At 45.3% G+C, this 12,258-nt stretch overlaps 1 protein-coding gene across 1 annotated transcript in view; it reads right to left on the bottom strand.

The window, feature by feature from the left end:
* LOC132399559 (atrial natriuretic peptide receptor 1-like) overlaps window positions 1-12,258 on the bottom strand; it is a 102,395-nt gene that overhangs the window by 53,315 nt on the left and 36,822 nt on the right. Inside the window, exons 8-10 of the mRNA XM_059980049.1 lie at window positions 12,073-12,193; window positions 10,999-11,073; window positions 6,215-6,292 (exon numbers count right to left, since the gene is read on the bottom strand). Of these exons, the coding sequence (XP_059836032.1) occupies window positions 6,215-6,292; window positions 10,999-11,073; window positions 12,073-12,193 (274 nt within the window). The remainder of the gene's footprint in view (window positions 1-6,214; window positions 6,293-10,998; window positions 11,074-12,072; window positions 12,194-12,258) is intronic.

The following is a 12,258-nucleotide window of genomic DNA, read 5'->3' as shown; positions in this document are numbered from 1 at the left end:
AAGCTACAGCGAAAAGTTTTAAGACTCAATTTAAAATAGATTAAAGTTGGGGCAGACTTTAGATCCTCTGGAAGATTATTCCAGATACGTGGAGCATAGTAACCAAAAGCTGCTTCACCTTGTTTAGTCTTGACCCTGGGGACAGTAAGCTGATGCGCCCAGATGACCTGAGAGCTCAGCAAGGTTCATAATGCAGCAAGAGATTGGAGATGTATTTTGGCCCGAGACCATTCAGTGCTTTATACACCAATAGTAATACTTTAAAGCAATCCTCTGGATAGGAAGCCAATGTAGTGATCCGAGAACTTGAGTGATGTGTTCTGCTTTCTTGGTCTCAGTGAGGACTCCAGCAGTGGTGTTCTGAATGAGCTGCAGCTCTCTGAGAGATTTTTTTTTTACAGAGACCTGTGAAAATACCTAACAATAGTCAAATCTACTAAAAAATAATGCATGGACGAGTTTTTCTAGATCTTGCTGAGAAATAGGCCCTTTAAGCACTGACTTTTAATTCTTTTTGGCACCAAAAAGAATTTATTTAAGTTTTCTCTTTGTTTAACTGGAGGAAATTTCCAATCAGTGATTTGTTCAATATAGTTTTCTAGTGACTGCATGGGACCATAGTCACTTGACGACTCCGTTATATAAATCTGAGTGTCATCTGTATACTAAGATATTTTGTTGCTTACCACGATTTGAGCTGGAGGGAGCATGTATATGTTAAACAGGAGAGGCCCTAGTTTGGACCCTTAAGGCACTCTGCACGTCATTTTTGCTTGGTCAGATATGTAGCTACCAATCAATACAAAATAGCTTCTGTCCTGTAAATACAATTTAAACCACTTTAGGACTGTACCTGAAAGTCCCATTCAGTTTCCCAGTCTGTCCAGTGATATGCCATGGTCAAATGTGTCAGAGCAGCTCTGAGATTCAGTAGAACTGAAACTGTAATGTTACCATCATCACGGTTTAAGCGGATGTCATTTAAAACCTCGATCAGAACAGTCTTAGAGCTGTGGTGTCAAAACCCAGACTGGGAAACATCCGAATGGTTGCTAAATGCCTAAAAGCTGATAAACAACCTTTTCAATGATTTTACTTAAACACGGTAAGTTTGATACAGGCTTGCAGTTATTATTTGGAGACATCCAGGTTATTCTTTTTGTAAAGAGGCTTAATAACTGTAGTTTTCAGGGCTTTTGGGAAACAGCCTGATAGAAGAAAAGTGTGACTATTTGTAGAATGACTGGTACCATGCAACTAAAAACACTTTTTAAAAAGATCAACATACACAAAATGCTGGTGGAACACAGCAGGCCAGGCAGCATCTATAGGGAGAAGCGCTGTCGACATTTCGGGCCAAGACCCTTCGTCAGGACTAACCGAAAGGAGAGATAGTAAGAGGTTTGAAAGTAGTGGGGGGGAGGGGGAAATGCGAAGTGATAGGAGAAGACCGGAGAGGGTGGGATGAAGCTGAGAGCTGGAAAGGTGATTGGCGAAAGTGATACAGAGCTGGAGAAGGGAAAGGATCATGGGACGGGAGGCCTCGGGAGAAAGAAAGTGGGGGGGGGGAGCACCAGAGGGAGATGGAGAACAGGCAAACAACTAAATATGTCAGGGATAGGGTAAGAAGGGGAGGAGGGGCATTAATGGAAGTTAGAGAAGTCAATGTTCATGCCATCAGGTTGGAGGCTACCCGGCCGGTATATAAGGTGTTGTTCCTCCAACCTGAGTTTGGATTTATTTTGACAGTAGAGGAGGCCATGGATAGACATATCAGAATGGGAATGGGATGTGGAATTAAAATGTGTGGCCACTGGGAGATCCTGCTTTCTCTGGCGGACTGAGCGTAGGTGTTCAGCGAAACGGTCTCCCAGTCTGCATCGGGTCTCACCAATATATAAAAGGCCACACCGGGAACACCGGACGCAGTATACCACACCAGCCGACTCACAGGTGAAGTATCGCCTCACCAGGAAGGACTGTCTGGGGCCCTGAATGGTGGTGAGGGAGGAAGTGTAAGGGCAGGTGTAGCACTTGTTTCGTTCACAAGGATAAGTGCCAAGAGGGAGATCGGTGGGAAGGGATGGGGGGGACGAGTGGACGAGGGAGTCATATAGGGAGCGATCCCTGCGAAATGCAGAAAGGGGGGGGGGAGGGTAAAATGTGTTTGGTAGTGGGATCCCGTTGGAGGTGGCAGAAGTTACGAAGAATTATACGTTGGACCTGGAGGCTGGTGGGGTGGTAGGTGAGGACAAGGGGAACCCTATCCCGAGTGGGGTGGCGGGTGGATGGGGTGAGGGCAGATGTGTGGGAAATGGGAGAGATGCGTTTGAGAGCAGAGTTGATGGTGGACGAAGGGAAGCCCCTTTGTTTAAAAAAGGAAGACATCTCCTTCGTCCTGGAATGAAAAGCCTCATCCTGAGAGCAGATGCGGCGGAGACGGAGGAATTGTGAGAAGGGGATAGCCTTTTTGCAAGAGACAGGGTGGGAAGAGGAATAGTCCAGGTAGCTGTGAGAGTCTGTAGGCTTATAGTAGATATCAGTAGCTAGGCCGTCTCCAGAGATGGAGACAGAAAGATCAAGAAAGGGGAGGGAGGTGTCGGAAATGGACCAGGTAAATTTGAGGGCAGGGTGAAAGTTGGAGGCAAAGTTAATGAAGTCAGCGAGCTCAGCATGCATGCAGGAGGCAGCGCCAGTGCAGTCGTCGATGTAGCGAAGGAAAAGAGGGAGATGGATACTGGTATAGACTTGGAACATGGACTGTTCCACAAAGCCAACAAAAAGGCAGGCATAACTGGGACCCATACGGGTGCCCATGGCTACACGAAGTGGGAGGAGCCAAAGGAGAAATTATTGAGAGTAAGAACTAATTCTGCTAGATGGAGGAGAGTGGTGGTAGAGGGGAATTGGTTAGGTCTGGAATCCAAAAAGAGGCAAAGAGCTTCGAGACCATCTCAGTGGGGGTGGAGGTATAGAGGGACTGGACGTCCATGGTGAAAATAAGGCGGTGGGGGCCAGGGAACTTAAAATCATTGAAAAAATTCAAAGCATGAGAAGTGTCACGAACATAGGTGGGAAGAGATTGAACAAGGGGGGATAAGACAGTGTTAAGGTATGCAGAAATGAGTTTGGTGGGGCAGGAGCAAGCTGAGACAATAGGTCTACCTGGACAGGCAGGTTTGTGGATCTTGGGTAGGAGGTAGAAACGGGAAGTGCGGGGTGTGGGAACTATGAGGTTTGTGGCAGTGGATGGGAGATCCCCAGAGCTAATAAGGTTGGTGATGGTATTGGAGACAATGGCCTGGTGCTCCTTAGTGGGATCATGATCAAGGGGTAAATAAGAGGAGGTATCAGAGAGTTGTCGCTGTGCCTCGGCCAGGTAGAGGTCAGTATGCCAGACAACAACAGCACCCCCCTTATCAGCAGGTTTAAAAAGGTTGTAGGCAGAAGAAAAAGAATTTCAGGACATTTATTGTATACATTTCTCTGACATCAAATGTAGCTTTTGAAACCTATTGGAGGTAAAATGTCAAGGGAACAGGAGGAAAATTTCAGGTGTAGCACAATTTCTTCTAAAGTTTTATAGTCAATAGGTTTGAATTGTGTCACCTTAACTAAATTAGTTCCAAGTGAGTGAAAGGATGACACTGACTTCTGACCTGATGCAGAAACACCAACAGCATGTCTAATCTGCTGAATTTTGTCAGTAGAAAAGAATACAAGGTCATTACATGACTTTGTGGATAGAAGTTCGGGTGCTACTGATGTGTGAGCCTATCAACTGTAGCAAGTAAGGCATGTGCAATATTGCTGTTTTTGTTTATGATATCAGAGAAGCAGGACTGCCCTGCACATCTCAATTCTAAGTTACAGACGTGAAGAGTTTCATGAGAAATTTCGAAATGGACCTGGAGTTCTGTTTTCCGCCTCAAGCATTCGACTCTTTGATGTTCTCTTTTTCGGAGTTTAACCAGCAAGGTGTTTCTCCATGGGCTTTCTTCTTCCCAGAAGCTACTTTTACTTATGTCAATGACACCTGCAGTTTTAGAGTTGAGATGGTCTACCAGATTGTTGGCAGAGGCCGGAGAGAGGGCAGGTGTGGGAGAAAAGGCCTGCATGAACAATACCTTGGTTTTTCCAGTGATAGACTACTTTGTGATTACCTCAGTTTGAGCACTAGTGAATAGGGAGATAGTAATTTCAAAGAAAACACAGAAATGATCAGAAAGAACAAACTTGGAAGTGTTATGACCTTCGGAAATGACTCTGTCAAGGGTATGGCCCTTGCTCTGTGTGTACCCTGTGTCAGTCCATAATTGTCTATGGGCAGAACAGTTCATTAGCATTACTGTCCTTGGGGTTATCACCATGAATATTAAAGTCACCAACAATGACGACCCAAAGTCAATAGTAGTTCAGTGCACAATATTTGGGTGGCCTGAATATAGTTAAAAATAAAGCACGATGGGAGGATTTCAGCTGAACAGCAGGATATTCAAAAGATGCAAATATTCCATATGATATATGCTTACTCTGATAAGAATTGTTAAACGGAATGGTTATTCCTCTCCCTCGTTTCTTTATCCTGGTCTCATTTATAAAACTGAGATTAGGAGGAGCTGATTTGATGAGAAATGCTGCTTTGTTGTTTTGGTCCAGCCAAATTTCTGTAAGAAACATAAAATCAAGGCTGTGCCTGATAATTAAATCATTAAATCATCAGCCAAAGACCTGACATTTCATAAGGCTAGGTTTAATGAGTTAAAAACATTGTCTGGGTTTGATAATCAAACATAGAGCTGAATCTTCATCTTCTCCCTGGAAGAGTTCAATTTACCCCGAGCACACAAGCACCTAGTGGCAGCACAGCCACATGCGACGCTGTGACAAGAAAGTGACGGCTGATCGTCAGCATAAGCAGTTGTTCCTATCCAACTCCTACACGTAATCGTTTTCAAGAAGGAGGTGTTATGGCAAGCCAAAGAGACCAACGCCTATTGGTCGGCTGGCAACCAATCCCAGGCTGACCTTCACAAATTGATCATTGTTCCGAACAATATTTTGAATGTTCTTTGGATAAATCATTTAAATAGTTGTGCTTTGGGATGTACAGTTGAGTTTTGAGTTTTGAGATTTGTAGTTGCCTGGCTTTACTGAATAAAGGAGTATTCCAAGTTCCAGCTTTGTCCGAAATCCTGGTTTCGGGTCTCATCTGTACTTCCACGTGAGTGATCACAACTCTTCCCAAATTTAAAAAAAAAATCAGATATACAGCATGGTAATGAGCCTGCATTGCCCAATTAGACCCAATCAACTTACTAACCCAACTTTGGAATGTGGGAGGAAATCAGAGCACCTGGAGGAAACCCACATGGTCACGGGGAGAAAGTACTAACTCCTTACAGGCAGCAGCAGGAATTGAACCTGGGTCGCTAGCGCTCTCATAGCATTAACTACCCACAATGGTACTGTGCCACCCCTGATTCCTGTTATGCACAATCTCAATGGACATAACCCCTTCCCTTTTCCTCCCACTGTATATAATCCTAAAGGATCCAAACCCTTCCCGTTTATTCCCATTACGCACAATCCCAATGGACACAACCCTTTCTCAATCACTCCCTCTGTCCACAATCTCTTTTGACTGAATCCATTTCCCGCCCCCCATTTTACACAATTCCAATGAACCCCCCCCCCCACCCAACTGCACAGAATAAATCCTTTCCCAGAAGTTCATAAACCTGGCATGTTGCTAAAAAGAGACTTCTTGCTATAGATACCTCCAAAATGGCTCTATAATCCTGGCCACAAACTGTACCTGAACATAATCCAAGGGCATGTTAAACTATGCTCATTATTCAAACAAGAGAAAGACTGCAGATGCTGGAAATCCAAGCAACATACACAAAATGCTGGAGGAACTCAGCAGGCCAGGCAGCATCTACGGAAAAGAGTGAACAGTCAACATTTCGCCTCAAATGTCAGCTATACTTTTTTCCATAGATGCTTCCTGGCCTGCTGAGTTCCCCCAACATTTTGCGTGTGTTGCTCATCATCCAAACCTTTCTCCAAACCTGACCTCCACTCACGCACCCACATCTTGCAAAGGATAAGACCGATTGGGGTGAAACCCAGCCCGTGAGGAGAAGGGGGTTGTACAGGAAGAAAGCCCCTGCAGAGAGAGGAAGACTAAGAAAATCGCATCCCAACATACGTGCTTGAGCTCAAAGAGGACGTTGCGAGTCAGCTCCACTCTCCTCCGATTGATGTGCTTAATGGCCACTATATTTCCCTTGGGGTAGAGTATCCAGAGAAGTTATATTAGTTACCAACAAGATAAAGATATAGAAAGCTTCAGAGTGCCACCCTGACCTTACATTGGATCTGAGCTTAACCCAAAGGCATGCTGCACTAAGCTCATCATAGATAACTCCTGCAAAAGTTATATTCGGAGGGCTGGTCGGAGGCTCGAAATTTTGGGACGGACTCGGAGTTGGCTGTGGTCGGATCTCCCAGGGTGCTATATCGGCAAACTGCGGCGCTGGAGGTTCATGGCAGGAAGAGTTTTTCTTCCTTCTACCGTATGCGTGAGATGATGGGCTGTTGGGACTTTGAGACTTTCTTTTAAACTGTGCCATGGACTGCTCTTTATCAGATTACAGTATTGCTTTGCACTGTTGAAACTATGTGTTATAATTATGTGGTCTTTGCCAGTTAGTCTTTTATCAATTATGGTATTGTCTGCACTGTTGTAACTATATGTTAACTATAACTATATGTAACTATGTGGTTTTGTGTAGGTCTTGTAGCTTTAGGTTTGTCTGATGGGTTTGTAGTTCCTTTCTGGGGAACGTGCTAAGACAGTGGCGCGATATCGATACGCAGCAGCCGCTCCGGACTCTGCATTGGGGATTACCAAACGTTATGTGGTTTTTCTTGTGTTGTCTGTTTTGTGCTTTTTTGTGATATCATTCCGGAGAATGTTGTCTCATTTTTTAACTTCATTGTATTTGTGGTTTATAAATGACAATAAACTGAATCTGAACCTATATGATCAGGGACTATTAGAACATCTATCCCAGGATAATGAAGAGAGAAAGACACAAAGAAGAGGGTAAGAGAGAAGATATTCTCTCCTCTATCTTCCCATCAGATAGAAGATACAAAAAAAACCTACACAACAAAAGCTACATAACATACGAAGATACGGAAAAACCGACACAAAGTAGTGAATACAGCTCAGTCCCTCACAGGAAAAGCCCTACCCACCATTGAGAACATCTACAAGGAATGCTGCCAAAAGAAAGCATCTCCCATCATCAAAGACTTCACCATCCAGGCCATCACCGTCTTCTCACTGCCGCTATCGGGACGGAGGTACAGGAGCATTAGATCCCACACCACCAGGTTCAGGAACAGTTATTATCCTTTAACCTTCAGGCTCCTGAACCAGTGTGGATAACTTCACTCACCCCAGCACTGAACTGATTCCACAAGCTAAGGACTCTACAACTGAGTTCTCAGTATCATTTCTTATTTATTTATCTATCTATTTATTTATTACTATTATCTTCTTTTTGCATTTGCACAGTTTGTCTTCTTTTGCACATTAGTTTTTTTCTGTCTTTGTGTGGAGTTTTTCACTGATTCTGTTCTGTTTCTTTGTATTTACTGTGAATGCTCATAAGAAAACGAATCTCAGGGCAGTGTATATGTTCCATAGCAACATAGAACACTACAGCACAGTACAGGCCCTTCAGCCCTCCATGTTGTGCCAACCCATATAATCCTTAAAAAAAGTACTAAACCCACACTACCCCATAACCCTCCAATTTTAGATAAATACTTTGATAATACCTTGTACTTTGATAATAGATTTACTTTGAACTTTGAAAGTACGTACCACTGGGTCAAGGACAGCTTCTGCCCTGCTGTCAACGGACACTTGAACAGACCTGTTGTACGATAAGATGGACTCTTGACCTCATTATGATCTTGCACTTTATCGTCTATTGCAAAACAGCTTCACTGTAGGTTTTACACATTATTCTGTACTACTCTAGCTCAATACACTGTGTAATGATCTGATCTGCATGAACAGAATGCAAGACAAGATTCTCACTGTATCTCAGTCATGTGACAATAATAAACCGCTACCAAAATCAGTTATTTCCAGAATGTCCTGGAATCTCTCAGGGGAATCAGTCAAGCTCAAAGTAAGTCAGAGCAAAGTTATCAGGAACGTACAAGTATGTCTCCATACACTGCCCTGTGTTTCATTTTCTTGCAGGCATTCACAGTAGAACAAATAAATACGATAGAATCAATGACAACTGCACACAAAGACTGACAAACAACCAATGGGCAAAAGACGACAAATTGTGCAAATAACAAAAGAATCCTAAGAACATGAGGTGTAGAGTGCTGGAAAGTTAGTCTGTAGGTTGTGGAATCAGTTCAGTGTTGGGAATGAGTGATGTTATCCACACTGGTTCAGGAGCCTGATGGCTGAGAGGTAATAACTGTTCCTGAACCTGGTGGTGTGGGACCTCAGGCTTCTGTAACCCTGCCCAGTGCTAGTGTTGAGAAGACAGTATAACCTAGATGGTGTTCTTTATTGTGCTAACATTCCATGTGAATGTGCTTGATGGCTGGCTGGGCTTTACTGTGGACTGGGCTGTATCCACCATTTTCTGTTGGCTTTTCCATTCAGGTATTTGACTTAATTTTCAGGGATCTCATAGCTCTTAGAAAGCATTCAGGCCTATAACATCCCTTGTATGTTTATCTGCTTTGCCCTGAACTCAACCATTTCTTTTGGGATGGAGTCCCATAGTCTCACTGCTCTTGGACAGCAAGGGTTTTCATGAATTCCCTGCAGGGTTTTGGACTTCCCGAACAAAGGCAAGCGTGTCTGCACCTGCTTTATTGAACATCATCGATCAACAACTTCCAAGTTCAACTCTTAGCCGTTGCTCTTCTGTGGGAAAGTAGGCCAATTCCATCTTTTGACCGTGCATTCCAGCAGAGTGCAGGCCTTTCCATTCACTGGTGACTGAAGTCATCCTTGAGCGCGGTGGTACCAGCTGTAGTATCTTTTGGCCGACAGGAGAGGGGAGGAGGGTGAAGAGAGAATGACCAGGGTGGGAGGGGTCATTGATCATGGCAGCATGAAGGGCAGAGAGAGTCCATGGAGGGGAGAGTGGATGTAGATGTGATTAGGAAGTTGAGTAGCTGTTTAAAATTAGCTCTGGGTTGAAAAAGGGTTTTTGCTTTCTCTCTGACCCAAATGTTAACTGGTTTCTCTTTCCACAGATGCTGGTTGATTGACTTGAGTTTTACCAGTGTTTCTGACTTGGCTACAGATTATACACAATAATGAAAGCTCATCAATGCTTCTACTTCCTGAGGAAGCTCGAGACCTTCATTGTGCATGTAAAGGGGGTTTCTTTTTTTTTTCTTTGTTACTGTTGGGAAAGGGTTTCCTTTTGTTAACTAGCAGGAATGCTAATTTACTGATAACGAGAATGGTATTCCTTTGTAAACCAAATGGGGATTAATGTTCTTTCTTCTGAGTCTGTAAGCTTTTGTTGACCGGCTTTTGGGCAGATCGGCGCGAGGGGGTCGAGAGAGAGGACGCAATGCTCTAAGCTGGGCGAGGATCGGACCCCAAAGGGGGGTCCGAGGCCGGGAGATTCTCCGAGGAGGGGGGGGATGAAGCTAGATGTGCTTGGTTGACCACTCGGAGGGTCCTGAGCTGCGAGTCGAGGAGTTCGGAGGGGATCGAATGGTGGCCAGAAGACTTCAGTAATTGAGCTCCAACGGCTGTGCACGAAGTGGTTTGGACTTTGATAAGTTTGGCGCCTTTTCTTTAATTTTCTCTTCATATATACTGTATTGTTATTAATCACTTAGTTATAGTAACCTTTATAAATTGTACTCATTTAATCGCATTTGGTGTATTGTCTGTTTTTGGGCGAGGCGGGGACATCACACAGCATCCACACCAGCTGATTACCCAGTTTGGCGGGGCTGAAGGCTGCTCCCCCTAGACAAGAACGAGCTGAGCGAGCCTGAGGCGACCCAGGGAGTTACATGCATATCTGTACTCACATTGTTCTACAGATGGGCAGTAAAGAGCATCATTACAGGCTGACACGGGGAAATCTGCAGACGCTGGAAATTCAAGCAACACACACAAAATGCTGGTGGAACACAGCAGGCCAGGCAGCAGCTATAGGAAGAAGTACAGTCGATGTTTCGGGCCGAGACCCTTCGTCTTGAGTTAGTCCTGGTGAAGGGTTTCGGCTCGAAACGTTGACGGTACTTCTTCCTATAGATGCTGCCTGGCCTGCTGCGTTCCACCAGCATTTTGTGTGTGTTGCTCATAACAGACTGCACCACCTGCATGGCACAGAAACTGCCCTGCAGTGAACATGACAGCTCTACCATGGGTACTCAAAACTGCCCAACGCATCATCAGCATCCGCCTACCGCCTTCAAGGACATATATACAGAAAGGTGCCAGTAACATCATGAAGGATCCCACCCCTGGACTATTTGTCCCACTCCCATCGGGGGGAGGCTATATAACATCCACACCAGGACAATCAGACTCAAAAACAGTTACTCTCCCCAAGCAGTAAGGCTGATCAACACCTCCACCCACTAACACAGCCTCCACACCCACCAACACTGCTATTTTACCATTTCCTGTAGTCACCTTATGTGCAGGCTCTACTGTGCCAAGCGTCACTTTATGGACCTACAATCAATCCATGTATATAAGCAATTTATGTATTTATTTTGTTTCATTATTAGTATTAGTATTATCTTATTGTGTTTTTTGTGCTGCATCGGATCTGGAGTTACAATTGTTTCATTCTCCTGCACACGTGTATAGGAAATGACATTAAACAATCTTGATCTTGACAGTCCCACATCAGCAGTTTATTTCTTTCCCATCTTTTTTTTTTCAAATTTGCCTCTGGTGCTTACCTTGTAATATCCTGTCTTGGCATAAACCTGGTACTGGCCTTCATTCGAGAGGAAAGAACCAAAGTTTGAGCCTCGCTGGCAGGGAAAGAAAATCTCCATCAGTTACTAGAATTACAATTTCTCAAAAGGATCTCACCTGAGAGATTATATTCAAAGGGGAAACCATTGGACTGAAAATTCACGGGGCACAATGGAATGACCGAAAGCAAAAGAAACTGGGAAGTCTATCTCCCTCTATACCATCCCATCACACATTCCCGGAGTCAGACACAGAGTGAAGTTCCCTCCACACTGTCCCACCACCCACTCCTGGGGTCAGACACAGAGTGAAACTCCCTCTACACCATCCCACCACACACTCCTGGGGTCAGACACAGAGTGAATCTCCCTCCACACTGTCCCATCACACACTCCCGGGGTCAGACACAAAGTGAAGCTCCCTCTACACCATCCCGTCACACACTCCCGGGGTCAGACACAGAGTGAAACTCCCTCTACACCATCCCATCACACACTCCCGGGGTCAGACACAGAGTGAAGCTCCCTCTACACCATCCCATCACACACTCCCGGGGTCAGACACAGAGTGAACCTCCACACTGTCCCATCACACACTCCCGGGGTCAGACACAGAGTGAAGCTCCCTCTACACCATCCCGTCACACACTCCCGGGGTCAGACTCAGAGTGAAACTCCCTCTACACCATCCCATCACACACTCCCGGGGTCAGACACAGAGTGAAACTCCCTCTACACCATCCCATCACACACTCCTGGGGTCAGACACAGAGTGAAGCTCCCTCTACACCATCCCGTCACACACTCCCAGGGTCAGACACAGAGTGAAACTCACTCTACACCATCCCGTCACACACTCCCGGGGTCAGACACAGAGTGAAACTCCCTCCACACTGTCCCATCACACACTCCCGGGGTCAGACACAGAGTGAAGCTCCCTCTACACCGTCCCATCACACACTCCCGGGGTCAGACACAGAGTGAAACTCCCTCCATACTGTCCTATCTCTCACGCATGCATTCGCATGGACACACGGCTGTACTGAGCTTCCTGACCAGTGAGAGGGTCAGCCTGCTGCCTGCACTTCGGAGGTTCTTTTCCAGGTTACTCAGTTGGATGTCCTCCCAACGGATGCGCCACAGCTCACTGGCCAGCTCCTTCTCCAGCCGAAACCTCCTATGGGGAAGAAGGGAAAAGTAAGGGTCTGGAACAGACTATCCAGGAATCTCAGTGGCTGATCA

This window comes from Hypanus sabinus, chromosome 9 (assembly GCF_030144855.1).
Source record: "Hypanus sabinus isolate sHypSab1 chromosome 9, sHypSab1.hap1, whole genome shotgun sequence".
Classification (NCBI taxonomy): Eukaryota; Metazoa; Chordata; class Chondrichthyes; order Myliobatiformes; family Dasyatidae; genus Hypanus; species Hypanus sabinus.
The sequence above is the reverse complement of the archived record's forward strand: the minus strand, read 5'-3'. Positions and strand labels throughout refer to the sequence as shown.